Source organism: Schistocerca cancellata, chromosome 7, assembly GCF_023864275.1.
Source record: "Schistocerca cancellata isolate TAMUIC-IGC-003103 chromosome 7, iqSchCanc2.1, whole genome shotgun sequence".
NCBI classification, from domain to species: Eukaryota; Metazoa; Arthropoda; class Insecta; order Orthoptera; family Acrididae; genus Schistocerca; species Schistocerca cancellata.
In genome coordinates, this window is record NC_064632.1 from 601,863,671 (window position 1) to 601,885,533 (window position 21,863).

Sequence of the window (21,863 nt, forward strand, 5' to 3'; positions counted from 1 at the left end):
TGTCACCATCGTCGTTTTGATGATCCGAGTATTATGGTTGTCGTTAAGTTTTTAACACCACTGTATTCTATTGACGGAAACGCGCTGAAGAGTTTCAAGAGGCTAAGAAAATAACAAAACAAAAATTTCTGGAACAGTATCAAAATAAAAATCGAACAGAATGTCATTGTGATTTAAATCATACAGTTCCGTTTCGTCAGAGGATGACGAAACTAAAACTGGATTCTGCCCAGGCAAAGCGTTACGAAACTTATTGATGTTTTAGTAAAATTAATAGTAATTGAAAAGTAAAATTTTTTATCAGAATTGAGGTGGTTTGACTTCCTGCTTGAGATGCTTTTATGTTTAAAAATGTATCAAAAGTATGGTATATCTCATACATCTCTCATATCGGGCTTTGCAGGATTAACTGACGGAAGGCGTCAGCCAAAAGACCTGTAACGTCACTGCGTGTGAGTAAGTGGTCAAATACGTAAAAGTGAGTAAAAAGGTAGATGTGCACACGGACGGTTGGTTGCGAGCAGTTTTATGTACTGGCGTTAAGTATCTGTGACGTTACTCCGGAAGTAACTCTTATTACGTATAATTTAGGCTATGACAGAGTGAAGCAGAGTGCGTGGCACGAAAAGAGCGTTAGTGTAGGAGCGGCTGAGTCAGACGAAGGCTGTTTCAGCGCATCAGTCAGTTCGATAGGACGGTGGAATAGTGTCGAAGGTACGGAGGAAGAATATGTTTTCCGGCGTGACCGGTGGTAACTTACGCTCTCCTTAACGGGATAGCCCTCGGGCAAATTGTCGCCCTTGTCGTCGCCAATAAAGTACCTCCAGAAGGCTGGCCGGCCTGCTCAGTATGCGGGAGGCAAAGTGCGTGGGCGGCGGCGGCGGCGGCCTCCAGCCGGGCGTGCACAGTGGCCAGCCAGGGCTAATAGTCGGCGTGGCCACCTCTGGCACGGATAACAGCGGCGACGCGCCGTCGAGTGGAAGCAGTGAGGCCTTGACGGCTCGCTGCAGGGAGTCGGCACCACTTCTGCCCACACAAGTCACCTAATTCTGGTAAATTCCGGAGACGAGGGCGATGAGCTCTGACACCACGTTCAATCACATCCCAGATGCGCTCGATTGGGTTCAGTTCCGGCTAGCTCGGGGGCAGCACATGAACTGGAACTCACCACACTGTGTTCCTCGAACCACTCCATCACACGCCTGGTCTTGTGACGCGGCCCATTACCTTGCTGAAAATTACCATTGCCCCGGAAACGTGATCATCGTGAAGGGGTCTACGTGGTCTGCAACCAGTGTACGATACTCCTTGGTCGTCGTGGTGCGTTGCACGTGTTCCACTGGACCAGTGGATGCCCCCGTGAATATTCCCCAGAGCATAATACAGACGCCAGCAGGTTGTCTCCATCTCGCGCCGGCCGCTGTGACCGAGCGGTTCGAATCCTGCCTCGGGCACGGATGTGTGTGATGTCCGTAGGTTGGTTGGGTTTAAGTAGTTCTAAGTCTAGGGGACTGATGACCTCAGATGTTAAGTCCCATAGTGCTCAGAGCCATTTGAGCCATCTGCTTCCTGCAGGACAGGTGTCAAGGAGCTGTTCCCCTGGAAGGCGACGGATTCGCTTCCTCCCATCGGCGTGATGAGGAAGGTACCGGGATTCATCATACCATGCAACGCTCTGGTTCAAACGGCTGTCAGCACCATGGGAATTAACATCTGAGGTCATCAGTCCCGTAGAAGTTAAAACTACTTAAACCTAAGTAACCTAAGGACATCACACACATCCATGCGCGAGGCAGGATTCGAACCGGCGACCGTAGCGGTCGCGCGGTTCCAGACTGAAGCGCCTAGAACCGCTCGGCCACAGCGGCCGGCAGCAACGCTCTGCCACTGCGTCAAGTCCAGTCCCGATGGCCATCGCCCGTTTCAGTGGTAGTTGTCGCCGTCGTGGTGTTGACATGGCCACGTGCACGGGTCGCCGGCTGTGGAGGCCCATCCTTAGGACTGTTCGGTGCTCAGTGTGTCCAGACACACCTGTAGTCTGCGCAGAATTAAAGTCTCGTGTTAGTTCCGCCGCCTGTCCTGTTCTACCAGCGTGCGTGTCGAAATGGTTTTACCTTGGTTTCGCCAAGTGTTCAAAACATTCAGCACGGCACTCCTCTTACACAGAAAAAGTCGTACAGTTTCCGAAATGCTCGTGCAGTTTTAGAAACTCCCCTCGTTTCGTTCTTTTTACCCTTCCCAGAAGATGTCGAAGCACCAAGAGTGCCGTCCACATTGACAAGTGATCTGTGAACCAGCATTCGCCGGCGACGACGAAAACTACGTGCACTCTCGGTGCTTCGACATCTTCTGGGAAGGGTGAAAAGAACGAAACGAGGGGAGTTTCTAAAACTGCTCAATTTGTTCTTATTCACGGACCTACTTTATTTTGTGGTGCGAGGTTAAATTTTTCTATAATGAAAGTTTCTTCTTCCTCTAGTTTGGGTAACGGATGGCTGACTGTAGCTTTCGTTGCTTGTAACAATGCAGGTAGAGCAGGTTTGGAATCCTTTGAAAGTAGGGAAATCTTAGCTTACCGTACTATACCTGTTTCTGAGATTATGATTTCTAGTGAGGGTTCCTACCTTTTTCCGCACGGGAGTTTGTCTTTGTCTTGTCGTAGACGTTGTAAGATAAATTCTGATTCTAGCATTCACTTATGGCTGAAGGCGAGTGGTCCTCCTTCTTTGGAAGATTGTCGCATTGTGGGTGATTGTAGTTTATGTAATCATTGAAAATTCTGATTGTAGCATTCACTTATGGGCCATCACAGTCTGCCCTCGGTGAAACTCAGACAGACCGCGCGTCTTCCCCATTCTACACACAGTGGGCATCTCCACTCATACAACACACACTGTGCGTGTGTCTGACCAGCAGTCATCCTCCGCCAGGTGACGTTGCTATGTCAACATCAGGTCGGAGGTCATAACGTTCTGGCTGATCAGTGTGTTTGTAGGCAGGCCTACCACACTGACGGAGAAACTTAGCAACTGTAGAGGTAAATAAGACTTCTGACTGCATTAATGACGGGTTTTAGTCCGATGACGCGGAAACTATACGCTTCTCTCCACCGGCGAATTTTCCACGATTTTTGTGAAGATTTGAAAGTGGTATCTGTCTCGAAAACGTCCGGCTGTCTTTGTAAGGAAGAAATAAGGAGGAAGTAGACGGTGGTTCACGGAGACCTGTCGGTATTGCAAACGTGCATCACGTTCACCTGCGACGCTCCCTGGTCTCAAAGTTGTTAACGTCTGACAGTCAGAACGACTCATTGCGACACCTCCTCTTATTGGTAGCAGTAATATATTACCAGTAAATCGAAGTTAGATTTCATTACTTCTTTTTAAATTTACACTACTGGCCATTAGAATTGCTACACCAAAAAGAAATGCAGATGATAAACGGGTATTCATTGGCCAAATATATTATACTAGAAATGACATGTGATTACATTTTCACGCAGTTTGGGTGCATACATCCTCAGAAATCAGTACCTAGGAGAACCACCTCTCGCCGTAATAACGGCCTTGATACGCCCTGTTATTGAGTCAAACAGAGCTTGGATGGCGCGTACAGGCACAGCTGCCCATGCAGCATCAGCACGATACCACAGTTCATCAAGAGTAGTGACTGGCGTATTGTGACGAGCCAGTTGCTCGCCCACCATTGACCAGACGTTTACAACTGGTGAGAGATCTGGAGAATGTGCTGGTGAGGGCAGCAGTCGAACATTTTCTGTATCCAGAAAGGCCCGTACAGGACCTGCAACATTCGGTCCTGCATTATCCTCCTGATATGTAGGGTTTCGCTGGGATCGAATGAAGGGTAGAGCCACGGGTCGTAACACATCTGAAATGTAACGTCCACTGTTCAAAGTGCAGTCAATGCGAACAAGAGGTGACCGAGACGTGTAACCAATGGCACCCCATACCATCACGCCGGGTGATATGCCAGTATGGCGATGACGAATACACGCTTCCAATGTGCGTTCGCCGCGATGTCGCCAAACACGGATGCGACCATCATGATGCTGTAAACAGAACCTGGATGCATCCGAAAAAATAACGTTTTGAGATTCGTGCACGCAGGTTCGTCGTTGAATACACCATCGCAGGCGCCCCTGTGTGTGATGCTGCGTCTAGGGTAACCGCAGCCACGGTCTCCGAACTGATAGTCCATGCTGCAGCAAACGTCGTCGAACTGTTCGTGCAGATGGTTGTTGTCTTGCAAACGTCCCCATCTGTTGCCTCAGGGATCGAGACGTGGCTGCACGATCCGTTACAGCGGTGCGGATAAGATGCCTGTCATCTCGACTGCTAGCGATACGAGGGCGTTCCGTATTACCCTCCTGAACCCACCGAGTCCATATTCTGCTAACAGTCGTTGGATCTCGACCAACGCGAGCAGCAATGTCGCGATACGATAAACCGCAATCGCGATAGGCTACAATCCGACCTTTATAAAAGTCGGAAACGTGATGATACGCATTTCTCCTCCTTACACGAGGCATCACAACAACGTTTCACCTGGCAACGCCGGTCAGCTGCTGTTTGTGTATGAGAAATCGGTTGGAAACTCGTCATGTCAGCACGTTGTAGGTGTCGCCACCGACGCCAACCTTGTGTGAATGCTCTGTAAAGCTAATCATTTGCATATCACAGCATCTTCTTCCTGTCGGTTAAATTTCACGTCTGTAGCACGTCATCTTCGTGGTGTAGCAATTTTAATGGCCAGTAGTGTATGTTGCAATTGTTGTTGTAGGTTAAACGCTAATTGATTTGTTTTGTATTTGGAGGTGGTGTTTGATGTTTGTACATTCATCCCCACGGCCTACTGTTGTAACCTAGGCGGCAGGCCATTGTAATGTAGAAAATAAATAAATGAAAAAGCACGGATGGCAGCCAAAGGGGTGCTGCTATGGAACGGAACAGCGTGCCAGGCCAGCGCTCCTGGTTGTCGGACCGTGCGGCTGACGACGGTGGGCGTCTCCAGCTCTTCGGGCTGTAATCTCACAGGAAGGCGTGCAGTTGTGTTCGGCGATGAGTCCCGCTTCGAACTGGGCGCCGATGACCAGTGAAGACGTGTCTGCAGGTGCACGGGACAGCCGTGGGACACCAACGTATCACCCGCCATACAGCCCGACACACAGGTGTGATTGTTACCGGCGGCACACATACAACACAGCGGTACATTGATGTCAAGCCATCTTGGGCTTACATTTCTGCAGGATAATGGCCGCCTGCACACTGCGAGAGTTTGCATTGCTCGTGTTCGTGCTCGCTAAACTCTAACTTGGCCTGCCGCCTAGGTTACAACAGTAGGCCGTGGGGATGAATGTACAAACATCAAACACCACCTCCAAATACAAAACAAATCAATTAGCGTTTAACCTACAACAACAATTGCAACATACACTACTGGCCATTAAAATTGCTACACCACGAAGCATTGTGGGCAGGTCGCTCCAATTTTGACCATCTAACACGCCAGTCGGGCACTATTTGGCACGATATCCCTCAGGAAGACATGCAACAACTCTGTCAATCGATGCGAAGCCGAATAACTGCTTGCGTAAGGGCCAAAGGTGGACCAACCCTTTATTACTTGCTTAATTTGTGAAGCTGTTTCTCTTGAATAAATCATCCAATTTTCCTCAAAATGTTATCATTTGTTTGTCTGTACATAACGTCTATCGATTTCCGTCACACTCTGATACTTCCTTCTAGGTTCGTCGTTTTTTACTCGTCTCAGTGTATTTGGTAGATTCAATAATGTAGGTATTGCAGTCCTTACGAGTCTGCTACGTTCCACGGTCACTGCTTTGGCTGGAAGTGTACCGAATGAAACTTCACGTTGCTCTGTAAATGTACGATGCCTTTCAGCAAAAGCACGAGTGTTGTACTGTTTAATGGCCATTTTTTGTACTTAAAGGAGAACGACAGTCTTCAATACATGTTTGCAGGTTAGAAGAGATTCGTAAATAAACAACTGTGTAATGTACTGTTGCATCCGTCTACGAGTCTTTCTTATTCCCGCTATTCGCTTCACTACATACGCTCTGTTTTGTAAAAACTGTGTTACAAATCCATATAAATGACACTGTTCCCGGTCATCCGGTTTTGTGTTCAAAAGCGTAGCTCACTGTCCCCTTGCAGCGCTACTGCCGCTGTGTGTAACGAACACAAGGAGCAATGTCGTGACTGTATGTGTCGGACTCTGATATCACTGACTTCACTGCGAAGCTGTCGAGCTGCACGAGGAAGACGGGCTGGTACGTCACGGAGGTGGGTCTGAACTCGCTCCGCTCAGCAGACAACATGCGTTTCTGAACCCGTTAACTCGCAGCTGGGTGTGTACGCACTAACGAGAATTGCATTTTGCACTGGAATCTGCTATTATGTAGTCTTACTGATTAACAATACTACAACAAAATTCAATTTAAGATCAATACTCGATAGAAATGTTACAATAGCTTGTTTACAGCATTTAGTCTCTTCTGGTTAATAGTCCTCGTTTCATAGAAGAAATTCTGCCTTATCCAACTGATAATCATTAGTTTTAATTTTATTGCACGCCAGTACAGCCGTAAGAAATTATTACTAAGCCTATGAACTTCCGATCATGGTAGGACGAACAACAGTAAGACTCCACAATAGCGGATTCCAGTTGCTGTTGTTGTGGTCTTCAGTCCAGAGACTGGTTTCATGCAGCTCTCCATGCTACTCTATGCTGTGCAAGCTTCTTCATCTCCCAGTACCTACTGCAACCTACATCCTTCTGAATCTGTTCAGTGTATTCATCTCTTGGTCTCCCTCTACGATTTTTACCTTCCACGCTGCCCTCCAATACTACATACTAATTGATGCCTCAGAATATCTTCTACCAACCGATCCCTCCTTCTAGTCGAGTTGTGCCAGAAATTTCTCTTCTCTCCAATTCTATTCATCTACATCTACATCTATACTCCGCGAGCCACCTTACGGTGTGTGGCGGAGGGTACTTATTGTACCACTATCTGATCCCCCCTTCCCTGTTCCATTCACGAATTGTGCGTGGGAAGAACGACTGCTTGTAAGTCTCCGTATTTGCTCTAATTTCTCGGATCTTTTCGTTGTGATCATTACGCGAGATATATGTGGGCGGTAGTAATATGTTGCCCATCTCTTCCCGGAATGTGCTCTCTCGTAATTTCGATAATAAACCTCTCCGTATTGCGTAACGCCTTTCTTGAAGTGTCCGCCACTGGAGCTTGTTCAGCATCTCCGTAACGCTCTCGCGCTGACTAAATGTCCCCATGACGAATCGCGCTGCTTTTCGCTGGATCATGTCTATCTCTTCTATTAATCCAACCTGGTAAGGGTCCCATACTGATGAGCAATACTCAAGAATCGGACGAACAAGCGTTTTGTAAGCTACTTCTTTCGTCGATGAGTCACATTTTCTTAGAATTCTTCCTATGAATCTCAACCTGGCGCCTGCTTTTCCTACTATTTGTTTTATGTGATCATTCCACTTCAGATCGCTCCGGATAGTAACTCCTAAGTATTTTACGGTCGTTACCGCTTCCAATGATTTACCACCTATGGCATAATCGTACTGGAATGGATTTCTGCCCCTATGTATGCGCATTATATTACATTTATCTACGTTTAGGGAAAGCTGCCAGCTGTCGCACCATGCATTAATCCTCTTCAGGTCTTCCTGGAGTACGTACGAGTCTTCTGATGTTGCTACTTTCTTGTAGACAACCGTGTCATCTGCAAATAGCCTCACGGAGCTACTGATGTTGTCAACTAAGTCATTTATGTATATTGTAAACAATAAAGGTCCTATCACGCTTCCTTGCGGTACTCCCGAAATTACCTCTACATCTGCAGATTTTGAACCGTTAAGAATGACATGTTGTGTTCTTTCTTCTAGGAAATCCTGAATCCAATCACAAACCTGGTCCGATATTCCGTAAGCTCGTATTTTTTTCACTAAACGTAAGTGCGGAACCGTATCAAATGCCTTCCTGAAGTCCAGGAATACGGCATCAATCTGCTATTCAATACCTTCTCATTAGTTATGTGATCTACCCATCTAATCTCCAGCACTCTTCTGTAGCACCACATTTCGAAAGCTTCTATTCTCTTCTTGTCCAAATTATTTATCGTCCACTTCCACACAAGGCTACACTCCATACAAATACTTTGAGGAACGACATCCTGACACTTAAATCTATACTCGACGTTAACAAATTTGTCTTCTTCAGAAAGGCTTTCCTTGCCATTGCCAGTCTTCATTTTATATCCTCTCTACTTCGGCCATCATCAGTTATTTTGCTCCCCAAATAGCAAAACTCATTTTCGTAATTCTCATTTGTACATACACACCTAGTTACGAGTTAACAGGTGCAGAAACGCATTTTGTCTGCCGAGTTGAGCGCGCGAGCGAGCTCAGGGCTACCTTCTTGAATCTTGACGTATAAGCCGCGGCCTGACTTTCTCGTAGGCCTCGGAAGCTATCAATGGGACGTGGTAGTGGTGTGTGTAAGTGTGTGTGTTTCACATTAGTATGGATAACTACGGATAATTTCGTTATTTTTGCAATTAAGATGTGATAATCCGCCGTGGCACTAGTTAACTGGCTGAGAGGCGTGTCAAGCTGCTCAGAACACGGCCAGTACTCGTAAGTGCTGGCGCTCTACTTCTACCTGAGAACGGCCTGTGACGGCACGCTTGGCGCTGGACTTTGACTGCGTCAGTAAGGTCTGGTGTCGGTCTGGTCAAATAGGGGCACCACAGAAAGAGCGCGAAACTCTGAGGAGGGAGCAGAAGGGAAGGTTTTTTTATTTATTCGTTTTACTTCGCTGTATTCTGTGGCTGTGTAGTGCACATACAACAAACGTGTTTTGTAGGCGGCTGAGGATTCATCGTAAATAAGAGAACAGAATTCATTAAATGTATTCTCAATTGCGAATATGGACAACCGTCGGCTGTAGAATGGAGTGACGACAGTGAAAATCCGTGGCGGGCCGGGACTGAACCCTGAACTCCCGCTCATCGCGAGCGGTCGCGTTGTGATTTGGCTGTCCGCGAACGGCTCTCAAACCAGATCCACACGTTCGTAAGTCGTCAACAACGCGTCTTCAGTTTGTGCTCGTACATCCACTATGTTTATTCCCGTACAGGCGAGACGTTTTACTTGAAAGTCGGTTGCCCGTTGTCGGCGGATAAATACGATATTGCGATGCCTGTGTTATTGTGAATTGCTACAGAATAATTCAGAATAGCATAGGCACTGCAATGTCGTGTTTATGCGCCGATACAGGACGGATAAATGCGACATTGCAGAGATTTTGTGTGTGCGTGTGTGTGTGTGTGTGTGTGTGTGTGTGTGTGTGTGTGTGTGTCTGTGTGCGTGCGCAGCAAACAGTCCACAGCCGTTTGAGTAGAACACTAATGCCCGCCGCTACTGTACTACAAAGAAAATGAACGACCTGTTTGACTCTTTACTACAGCTGGGCTGGATCACCGACCAGTGCCAGTACGGTTTTTAGCCGGTTTGCCACGCTCATTATCACAAATGCTCAGCTAGTCCCTAATTCCTTCTTCAGGAAATACGATACAATTCCATATAATCTGAGCGGTTGCAGAACTATCTCAAACCGGCGACCGTTGTTGACAAACTGGGTGCGCCAAGGCGGCTCCACGGTGTAGGGAGTCAGCGACTGCCCGTCCTCCCAACTGGAGCAGCAGCGCAGCTCGGAACGCTGGGGCCCTGCCCACTCGGCCGCGGCTCGTGGCCACTGGCGAGCACCGCGTGCAGCTCCTCCGTTGGCGCCAGGAAGGCGAGCATCGGCCACCAGTCTGCGGAACCTGTGTCTGGGTGGTGGGACGGAGAAAGTGCTCGCAGCGTGAGTGGACGGCGGCGGCGACACACACCGCTGCCGGCACGGCGCTTTCTTCTCCACGGCTGCCCTCTTCGCGAAAGTGGAAACTTTTCGGACGGGCAAAAGAGGGCGCACTTGCTTTTCGACGTAGTTACCGTCCCTGCCAAGTAACTTAGTTCGCTGGGACTTGGGCATAAATGCGTACTGAATAATATTGGGGCTCTCTTTCGAAAACAAGACCGTTCGGTGCACTCGCATACCGAGCCGATCGGGAAAATGTCGGAAAGATGGAAGGAGCAAAATAGGGCCCCAGGTGCGACTTACCACCCGACCTCAGGGCTTCAGTTCCACCAGCGCGTCTCTCCTACTGTCTAAACCTGACAGAACATACTCCAAAGTTACCCATGAGAGGCAAGGTTCTGTGGTCTGCAGCGCAATGCTATTCTATCGGGGGTGGACAAAAATATGAAAACACCAAAAACATAAACATTATCATCTCGAAGACCTGTAGCAAAACTGTTGTTGTGGTGTCACCGCCAGACACCACACTTGCTAGGTGGTAGCTTTAAATCGGCCGCGGTCCATTTGTACATGTCGGACCCGCGTGTCGCCACTGTCAGTCATTGCAGACCTAGCGCCACCACATGGCAGGTCTAGAAAGACGGACTAGCACTCGCCCCAGTTGTACGACGACTTTGCTAGCGACTACACTGACGAAGCCTTTCTCTCATTTGCCGAGAGACAGTTAGAATAGCCTTCAGCTAAGTCCATGACTACGACCTAGCAAGGCGCCATTAACCCTATCTGGAGAGAGTCTAATTTGTATCGTCAATAGCCATGTACCACAATGATGGAATAAAAGTTAAGTATAACATAAGCTGCATACTTTTCTCTATAGCATTCACAACTTATCCTGTTCCAGACTTCACGCCAGTCGGCGTGAGTTGACGCGTGCCCTTTCGGTAACCTCACCCTGTGTCTAGACTGTCTTGTCTAGACACAACAGTTGTCATTCAAAAGAGATTTGCAGTTGTCTTGGAATGACTAAACGCAGCTCCTGTACACCTTTCAAGGGAATCTTATACCATTCTTTCTGCAAAATAGTCGAGTGACGATGATGGAGGTGGATAGCGATCACTTACGGTTCTCTCAGGCGCCTTGCCACGGTTCGCGTGGCTCCCCTCGTTGGAAATTTGAGTCCTCCCTCGGGCTTGTGTCTGTGTGTGTGTGTGTGTGTGTGTGTGTGTGTGTGTGTGTGTGTGCGTGTGTGTGTGTGTTGTCTTCAGCGTAAGTTAGTTTAAGTTACAAGGTGAACAACTTTGCTTCCGCCTTTTTTCCAGAACATTGGAGGCTTTAATGAAACAAATTGGTTACACATGTATAATTCAAAGTATTTCCCATCGCTGGCCACTACTTTCTCCCATCTTTCGGGCAGTGTACGAATCCCGCGTGCAAAAAAGTGGTTCATCTTTTAAAGCGATCCACGAATCGATACAATTTGTGACTTCTTCGTGTGATCGGAAGTGTTGGTCAGCCAGGCCAGGCGCAATTGATCTAAACAGGTGACAGTCAGAGGGAGAAATGTCTCGAGAATACGGCGGGCGGGGTAGGACTTCCCATTTTAATGTTTCCAAGTACGTTTTGGCCTCTTTCGCAAAGTGGGCTCGAGCGTTGTCGTGCTGAAAAATCACTTTTATCGTGCCTCTCGCTGTATTGCGGCCGTTTGTCTTTTAATGCTCTGCTCAGACGCATTGATTGCGTTCGATAACGAGCACCTGTGATTGTTTCACTTGGTTTTTAACACCTCATAGTACACGACGCCGAGATGGTCCCACCAAATGCAGAGCATGATCTTGGAGCCGTGAATATTCGGTTTGGCCGTCGACGTGGAAGCATGGCCGGGATATCCCCATGATTTTTTGCTGTTAAGGTTATCACTATGATCCCATTTTTCGCCCACGGGAACAGTGCGATGTAGAAATCTCTTCCGTTTTTGTCTCTGAAGCAACTGTTCACAAACACACAAACGCCGTTCAACGTCTCTTCGTTTCAGGTCACACGGGACCCAAGTTCCTTCTTTCTCAATCATGCCCATAGTCTTGATACGTTTTGAAATGGCTTGCTATGTCACTCTCACTAATCGTGCCAATACTTCTTGAGTTTGACGCTACTCAGCAACGTCTCCAATTCTGCATCTTCGAAAATATTCTCTCTTCCACCAGTGTGCCGGTCTACGACGTTAAAATCACCGTTCTTGAAGCGTTGAAACCACTCGCGACACGTCCTTTCACCAATGGCGTCCTTGCCACACGTACTTGAGCACAATAGATGAGACTCATCCCGTTTTCTTCAAAACAGTAACACCCACCGCAAATGACGAGAATTAGTCTCGTAAACTGACATTTTCGATCAAGAACAATCTTTACGATGCGACACAAATCGACTAATGTTTGAATGCGGTTGAACGAGGTCCAAGCTAACTGCCTGAAGGCTGCGATCTGTTTCTTTGGACCGCTACTTGCCGTTGCCGCCACTTATCGGCAAACGGCGGAAGCAAAGTCGTACACCTTGTAGATTAAGTAGCGTGTAAGCCTACGAACCGATGATCTCAGCAGTTTGGTTCCATAGGAACTTACCACCACAAAATTTTCTCCGAGGTAGACCACAAAGGCTCACCCAATATTGAGATCTGGTTACAAAGCAGTCACGGCCGCTACCACTTGTGTGGACAGGGACAGAGCATCAGCATTGAGGAACAAGCATTGTAACATGGGATGGACCTGATCAGCCAAAATGGTCGCATAATGCTTGGCAGCAATGCAAGATCGCAGAGTAAGGCTGGGTGGCGTAGCATACCACGGTATGGCTGCCCGAGTCAGCTCCGAACTCCAGTCGTGTTTCAAACTTTCGGTGTAAAATCGGCCAGAAATTAGAAACAGTGTGCAACAAGACTCATCCGACCGGGCGACTTCCTTTCATCGCTCCACTGAGACCAAGTTTTATGGTCCACGTTTTGCCGTTGCGGGCGTTTGCCTCACAGATGTGTGGTTTCGAAATTTCAGCATGCCCTGTAATTGCAGCCTACGTTGTTTTGTTGCTGACAGGATTCGCGAGTACGACATTCTGTCCTGCAGTGACTTTTGCACCTGTTGTCGTCTTAGTTTTGTCTTCTTCAATAACCGTCCTTCACGATCAGTCAACACACTTTCGTCCGCATTGCGACTTATCAGACGATGTTTTCCCGCTTTCTGTGTACACGAAATAAATCTTGGGTACTGTGGAACTTGAAACACCAAACACTAGAAGCTCACGTAACAAATTTTGTTGAATGCTTTTATCGTCTGGTCTGCCACGTTATAGTGTCTACATAATAAAGTCAGCTTTCTACAAAGCAAATACCTGATTTTGTAGTGAAATTTCAACCGTTAGTAATTTGACGTAAATAAAGTTTTTTTAACCAAATGGTTCAAATGGCTCTGAGCACTATGGGACTTAACATCTGAGGTCATCAGTCCCGTAGAACGTAGAACTACTTAAACCTAACTAACCTAAGGACATCACACTCATCCATGCCCGAGTCAGGATTCGAACCTGCGACCATAGCAGTCGCGCGGTTCCAGACTGAAGCGCCTAGAACCGCTCGTCCACAGCGGCCGGCAAACATTTTAACCCAAAAAGATGCAATTCATAGTACATATTAATGCTGATAAAATACTAGTACCATGGAACCACCTCCACAGGAGCTGAACCGGATTAGAGAAACTATTCAAATATGGTTTCGACACATGCTTTGTGACTAACTTTCTTTTCTACAGAAAAGAAAAGAAGACCAAATGCTTAAAACAGTGCCAGTCCTCGAGGACGGGGCGTGAGTCGTGCTTGGGTAGCTCAAATGGTAGAGCACTGGCCCGCGAAAGGCAAAGGACCCGAGTTCGAGTCTCGGTCCGGCACACAGTTTTAGCCTGCCAGGAGGTTTCATATCAGCGCACACTCCGCTGCAGAGTGAAAATCTCATTCTGGAAACATCCCCCAGGCTGTGGCTAAGCCATGTCTCCGCAATATCCTTTCTTTCAGGAGTGCTAGTTCTGCAAGGTTCGCGGGAGAGCTTCTGTAAAGTTTGGAAGGTAGGAGGCGAGGTATTGGCAGAAGTAAAGCTGTGAGGACGGGGCGTGAGTCGTGCTTGGGTAGCTCTGATGGTAGAGCACTTGCCCGCGAAAGGCAAAGGTCCTGAGTTCGAGTCTCGGTCCTGCACACAGTTTTAATCTGCCAGGAAGTTTCAGTGCCAGTCCTCACTGAAATCGGTTCGCAGTTGATTCCTTCCATTTCTGATCCAATTTTAGCGTGTTGAATTGCCTCTGGCCTCAAATACTTACGGTGAAGTTGGTAATGAAATAGTATGAGAGGGGACCCTCGAAGTCGGGTGAAATGAGGTTTGGGAGGGCGAGGGTGAGGGCTGGTTGGAGGGGCTGGTGGCACGGGGAGCGTAGCAAACGTTTGCGCAAGTGTGAAGCACACTGAAGAAGCGTCACCCCTGCCAACTGCTGTTTCCCCACACAGCTGAGCCATCAGGCGAACGGCTCCTACAGGTCAAACGTCCGCCTGACCACGCAAGCAGGCAAATTGGGCTCTGACTTCATTAAGTGAGCCTCGAGAAACAAAGGAAGGAAGGTCAGGGTTTCACGTCCCATCAACAGCGAGTCCATCAGGGATGGAGAACAACATCGAGTTGGCACGAGAAAGCGCCTTGTCCCTTTCTGAGAAGTCATCCCGACATTTGCCTTAAGTTTTTTTAGGAAAATCACGGAAACTCTAAGTCTGCCTGTCTGTACCGTGATTTGAACAGTCTACCTCGCGACCTGATAGGTTATGCTCCGGTGAAACATTAAATTTAAACAGAAGACCAGAGGGTACATCTTAAGCAATTTAGAGCTGGTTAAAATTTTGTACTTACCTATGAGTGTTATCAGGTATAACCTCCTCTGATTTACGGAAGCACATTATTGTCCCGTTACGCAAAAAAGTGTAGTTATAGCTTCGCAGGAGATATTCCAACGCCACTTGTGTAGGAATTGTGCATCCACTTAACTCGCTGTTAGTTGCTACCCACAAAATTACATTACCACCAACAAAAAACCCGCCGCCAAGACAAAGGTAATACAATACGAAGATAATAAAACTCAAAGAAAAGATTTGAGTAAATAAAAATAATACTTGTTGCTTTTAAAAATTTGTATATTTGTTGCGATAACTTGGAATTATGAATATGAAACCTCTAAAATAAATTAAGTATCGTATATTCTGGTTAGAAAATGTAAATAAAAATAATAAAATAAAAACGCTAATAGGTGTTTTTCTTGGCGCATTAGGCCCTCAGGAAGTCATAACAGACGAGGAATGTAGTACTCAAAACACATTTCATCTGTTCCAGTGCCCACAAGATTGTGTGTAATTCGCTACTGGAGGCAGTAAAGTCTTGAGGTAGTTGGATCGTGATGACATAATCAGGGAAAACAACAGAGCAATCAGTGGAGTCTCTCTGTTTAGACTCAACCATAAATCTAACTGTAGAGTTGTGGTGCTCAGTTAAAATGTCATAAAATAATGTATAAGAGACACATGCAGGAGTGCAGCCTCTCCTCTATTGCACTAAATGTTAAGTTACTCTGGGCCTCTGAAGTAACCAGCATTGCAGGTGATTAAAACTCTGGATTTAGGGTTGTACTTAATCCACACCAAGTGACTCTAAAGCTGTATGACAAGTTTTGTTTTGTAGGTAAGACCATTTCAGTTGTAAGGTCTTTATTTACAGGCAAGACTAGTTTCACAGCATTTCAGCCTCATCATCAGGTGCAATAAAATCAAGTCATGTTCCTGTTGAGGAAAGAGAATGGGATGGCATAGTCAGCAATTTTTTGATAAGCAGCGGATGCTCAAAGAAAAAAAAAAAAAAAAAAAAGCTGTATATTAATACAGAGTCATCCCATCCTCTTTTCTGAATTGGAACATGACTTGATTTTATTGCACCTGCTGCTGAAATGCTGCAAAACTGGTCATTCTCACAAATAAAGGACTTACAGCCGAAGCAATCTTCTCTTCAAATTATATATCCACACTTTAACTGGTCTGACTACAAAGCCTGCTATATGACAAGTAATGTACTATCGATATGACTCGGTGTTTGAAGGGCCATTAGCTTTTTCAAAGTAGCATCTTCCTTATTAATTTATTAAAATGATACACCAGTCACAGAATAGGCCTTAGGTGTGTTTCCAGTGGGCAACTGCTGCTTACAAGGCACTACGAACAGTGAGCTATGTTCGTGTGATATGCGATCAGTGTATTGCCGATCCTTCCAGCCCTTAGTGCCTGTAGACAAATCCTGACAATGTCACTACTTCACTATTTGAGCATCTCCTGATTTGATCTTTCAAGGGCTACATAGAACCCATTCCAGACCTTGTAACCTCCAGAACAATTCTGAGGATGTATCAGGAATATGAGGTATCAGGAATCAAACCCTGACCCTTCCACACTGACAGCAGTGACACTAAACATTCGGCTCTGGATGCTGTCTTTACTGATTTACTTGATTAAATTTCATTGCCTTAAGCACGAATAGCATTAATCAGCATAGTGACAGCTTATTGTTCATACAGCATACACTTTCAGTTTCTATGTTGTCTTTGTAATGTGTTAACATATACTTTGGCTCACTGCACATCCCTGAAGGTGCACCTTCTGGATCGGTCGTACAGAACACGATGAGTGAATGAATATGTGAATGAATGGAACACAATACATAAAAGTAGGTCTTAGTTCACTGACTCGAAACTTTGGTGCAGATGGGCCACGGAGACTGCGGTGTGAAAGCTGAGGAGGAGGACGAGGTGGCTCTGCCAGCAGCGCTGCAGGAGGAGGCGGCACGCGAGCTGCGAGAGGACGCGTCAGTGCGGGCCCACGGCCTGCAGCAGATGCGCGCCTGGCTTCGCACGCATCCGGCCATCCGCCGCTGCCGTACCGATACTCCCTTCCTATTGCGCTTCTTGCGCACCAAGAAGTTCAGTGTGCCACTCGCTCAGGACATGCTCGAGCGCTACCTCACCGTGCGCCAGCTCTACCCGCACTGGTTCCGCGGGCTCGACGTCGACGACCCCGACCTCTCCGACATACTCGACAGTGGGTGAGTGTGGCGAGCTTCTCTCTGGTGTTAGCAATGATAGGTGTATCGGGCTGCTGAGGACTGTAACAAACAGTAAGGTGGTGATGTGGAGGTTGCCATTTAAGCTTTACTAATGGGACCTGCATCAGTCACCGGAATTTGTCTGGCAAGTGCGTGAGAATCTCACACCTCCAGACTGTGGGCCGACATCTCACTTTCCATCTCTTTTGTTAAACTGGACACTAAACTCGGTGGCTGTACCTGCCCAGAAAGCTGAGCACGTTAGCTTACTGCAGGTGCACCAGCCCCGAATCGAATCTGCCTGGCAAATTAACGACGAGGGCCGGTGTGATGGCCGGCCTCGATGTGGTTTCTAGGTGACTGTCCACATTTGACTAGGTGAATGCCAGGCCGGTATCCAAGTACTGAGCTTCAGTTACACGATTTGCAAAGATTGGGAAAATGTTTGCACACTCCTACATGTATTCCTCCCAGGGGTGGGGGTAATGGGGTGGTGACAGTGAGGGCCTCTGGCCATGCATTAATTAACTATGCCAAATCCAATAGTAACCGTGCTGATCCCGTGCAGAGGTGAGACAAAAGCAAAGGAAAAACCAGAGAAAAGAAGTTTAAACTTAGTGATTGTCCTGATGCTATTTAATAGGATTTTAGATTGGAAAGCACAGTACCAGTGCCAGACTGACCATTTCAGAAGATACAGGGGTCAAGTTTGAGGCAATACAGATGCTTCACTCAGAAACAAATGCTACAGCAACTGAGATGAATAATGTTATAATATTGAGGCTTCAAGAGAGTGTGCAAATGATCACCTCCATTGCTCAGGGAACTGTCCAAACACAACTCAAGTTTTGTAGAACTTTTCACAAAAGATGAAGGCTGATGGACCCAATCCTCCACACTACACAATCACAGGAGAAATGCCAACCTGTATGCCACCCTCTGAGGAACCAATATGTGATAATCACGAGGTGATAATTATGGACTGTAAGGCAGCAATCCAACACCTGCCATTCAAAAGAACACAGAGCATCCTGTATTGCTTTAGTATTCTGCAACCTCATATTGTCATGAAGCAAAATCACAACTTTTTTATTGATATCCCCTAGATATTGAAGATCAAGTCAAATATGACTTCTCCAGCTACAGAAAATTGTTGAGCCTCCACCTCTAGAGAGCAGAAAAGCTGGTGCTGATTGGGAAGATCCTTTTCGCTTATATTTCTACCTTCACAATACACGATGGTCACCCATTTTTTCCCATATTCTCTTCTCACTTGCTTGTCTCTTTTATCTTGTTTGTTGTTGTGGTCCTCAGTGCAGAGACTGGTTTGATGCAGCTCTCCCTGCTACTCTATCTTGTGCAAGCTTGTTCATCTCCAAGTAACTACTGCAACCTACATCCTTCTGAATCTGCTTAGTGTATTCATCCCTAGGTCTCCCTCTACAATTTTTACCCTCCACGCTCCCCTTCAATACTAAATTGGTGACCCTTTCATGCCTCAGACTGTGTCCTACCAACCGATTCCTTCTTCTAGTCAAGTTGTGCCACAAACTTCTCTTCTCACCAATTCTATGCAGTACCTCCTCATTGGTTACGTAGGGACTAATGACCTTAGCAGTTAAGTCCCATAAGACTTCATACACATTGGAACATTAGGTACGTGTTCTACTCATCTAATCTTCAGCATTCTTCTGTAGCACCACATTTTGATAGCTTCTATTCTCTTCTTGTCTAAACTATTTATCATGCATGTTTCACTTCCATACATGGCTACACTCCACACAAATACTTTTAGAAAAGGCCTCCAGACACTTAAATCAATACTTGATGTTAACAAATTTCTCTTCTTCACATACACTTTCCTTACCATAGGCAGTCTATATTTTGTATCCCCTATACTTCGACCATCATCAGTTATTTTGCTCCCCAAATAGCAAACCTCATTTACTACTTTAAGTGTCTCATTTCCTAATCTGATTCCCTCTGCATTACTTGATTAAATTTGACTACATGCCATTATCCTCATTTTGCTTTAGTTGACGTTCATCTTATATCCTCCTTTCCACACACTGTCCATTCTGTTCAGCTGCTCTTCCAGATTCTTTGCTGCCTCTGACAGATTTACAATATCATCGGCAAACCTCAAAGCTTTTATTTCTTCATCATGGATTTTAATTCCTACTCCAAATTTTTCTTTTGTTTTCTTTACTGCTTGCTCAATACCAGATTGAATAACATCTGGGATAGACTACCCCCTTCTCAACCACTGCTTCCCTTTCATGCCCCTTGACTCTTATAACTGCATCTGGTTTCTGTACAAAGTGTAAATAGCCTTTCTCTCCCTGTATTTGACCTGCCACCTTTAGAATTTGAAAGGGAATATTCTAGTCAACATTGTCCAAAGCTTTCTTTAAGTCTACAAATGCTAGAAATGTAGAAATATCAACATTTTCAAAAGCTTTCTTTACTACAAATGCTAGAAATGTAGATTTGCCTTTCCTTAATCTATTTTCTAAGCTAACTCATAGGGTCAGTATAGCCTCGCGTGTTCCAACATTTTTACGGAATCCAAACTCATCTTCCCTGAGGTCTGCTTCCAACAGTTTTTCCATTGACCTGTAAAGAATTCGCATTAGTATTTTGCAGCCGTGACTTATCAAACTGATATTTTGGTAATTTTCACACCTGTCAACACCTGCTTTCTTTGGGATTGGATTTATTATATTCTTCTTGAAGTCTGAGGGAATTTCGCCTCTCATACATCTTGCTCACAAGATGGCAGAGTTTTGTCATGGCTGACTCTCCCAGGATTATCAGTAGTTCTAAAGGAATGTTGTCTACTCCTGGGTCCTTGTTTCGACTTGAATCTTTCAGTGCTCTGTCAAATTCTTCACGCAGTATCATATCTCCCATTTCATTTTCATGTATGTCCTCTTTCACTTCTATAATATTACCAAGTACATTGCCTCTATATACTCCTTCCACATTTCTGCTTTCTCTTCTTTGCTTAGAACCGGTTTTCCACATGAGCTCTTGATATTCATACAGGCAGTTCTCTTTTCTCCAAAGTTCTCTTTAATTTTGCTGTAGTTAGCATCTGTCCTACCCCTGGTGATATATGCCTCTACATCCTTACATATGTCCTCTAGCCATGCCTGCTTAGCCATTTTGCACTTCCTGACGATCTCATTTTTGAGACGTTTGTATTCCTTTTTGCCTTATTCACTAACTGCATTTTTATATTTTCTCCTTTCATCAATTACATTCAGTATTTCTTCTGTCACCCAAGGATTTCTACTAGCCCTCGTCTTTTTACCTACTTGATCCTCTGCTGCCTTCACTACTGCATCCCTCAAAGCTACCCATTCCTCTTCTACTGTATTTCTTTCCCCCATTCCTGTCAATTGTTCCCTTATGCTCTCCCTGAAACTCTGTACAACCTCTGGTTCTTTCAGTTTATCCAGGTTCCATCTCCTTAAATTCCCACCTTTTTGCAGTTTCTTCAGTTTTAATCTACAGTTCATAACCAATAGATTGTGGTCAGAGTCCACATCTGCCCCTGGAAATGTCTTACAATTTAAAACCTGGTTCCTAAATCACTGTCTTACCATTATATAATCTATCTGAAACCTGTCAGTATCTCCAGGCTTCTTCCATGTATACAACCTTCTTTCATGATTCTTGAACCAAGTGTTAGCTATGATTAAATTATGCTCTGTGCAAAATTCTACCAGGTGGCTTCCTCTTTCATTTCTTAGCCCCAATCCATATTCACCTACTATGTTTCCTTCTCTCCCTTCTCCTACTATCCAATTCCAGTCACCCATGACTATTAAATTTTCGTCTTCCTTCACTATCTGAATAATTTCTTTTATCACATCATACATTTCTTCAGTCTCTTCATCATCTGATCTAGTTGGCATGTAAATTTGTACTACTGTGGTAGGCATGGGCTTCGTGTCTACCATGGCTATAATAATGTGTTCACTGTGCTGTTCATAGTAGCTTACCCAAGCTCCTATTTTTTTTATTCATTACTGAACCTACTACTGTATTATCCCTATTTGATTTTGTATTCACCCGACCAGAAGACTTGTTATTCCTGCCACCAAACTTCACTAATTCTCGCTATGCCTATCTCTAACCTATCCATTTCCCTTTTTAAATTTTCTATCCAACCTGCCGGATTAATAGATCTGACATTCCTCACTCCGATTCATAGAATGTTACTCGTGCCACTGAACTTCACTAATTCTCACTATGCCTAACTTTAACCTATCCATTTCCCTTTTTAAATTTTTTATCCAACCTGCCGGATTAATACATCTGACATTCCTCGCTCCTATCCGTAGAATGTCAGTCTTATTTCTCCTGACAACAACATCCTCCTGAGTAGTCGCATTTGGAGATCCAAATGGGGCATTATTTGACCTCCAGAAAGTTGTACCAAGAGGACGCCACCATCATTTAAACATACTGTAAAGCTGCATGCCCTTGGCAAAAATTATGGCTGCAGTTTCCCCTTGCTTTCAGCTGCTCACATTACCAGCACAGCAAGGCTGTTTTGGTTAATGTTACAAGGGCATATCAGTCAATCATCCAGACCATTGCCCCTGCAACTACTGGAAAGGCTGCTGCCCCTCTTCCAGAACCACACATTTGTCTGACCTCTCAACAGATACCCCTCCATCACGGTTGCACCTACATTACTACTCTCTGTATCACTGAGGCATGCAAGCCTTCCCACCAACGGCAAAATCCACAGTTCGT

The 21,863-nt window shown here is 45.7% G+C and overlaps 1 protein-coding gene across 1 annotated transcript in view; it reads left to right on the top strand.

Moving 5' to 3' along the window:
- The first annotated feature begins 849 nt into the window (after nucleotides 1-849).
- LOC126092936 (clavesin-2) overlaps nucleotides 850-21,863 on the top strand; it is a 51,188-nt gene continuing 30,174 nt past the window's right edge. The window contains exons 1-3 of the mRNA XM_049908667.1: nucleotides 850-946; nucleotides 9,741-9,937; nucleotides 16,756-17,093. Of these exons, the coding sequence (XP_049764624.1) occupies nucleotides 850-946; nucleotides 9,741-9,937; nucleotides 16,756-17,093 (632 nt within the window). The remainder of the gene's footprint in view (nucleotides 947-9,740; nucleotides 9,938-16,755; nucleotides 17,094-21,863) is intronic.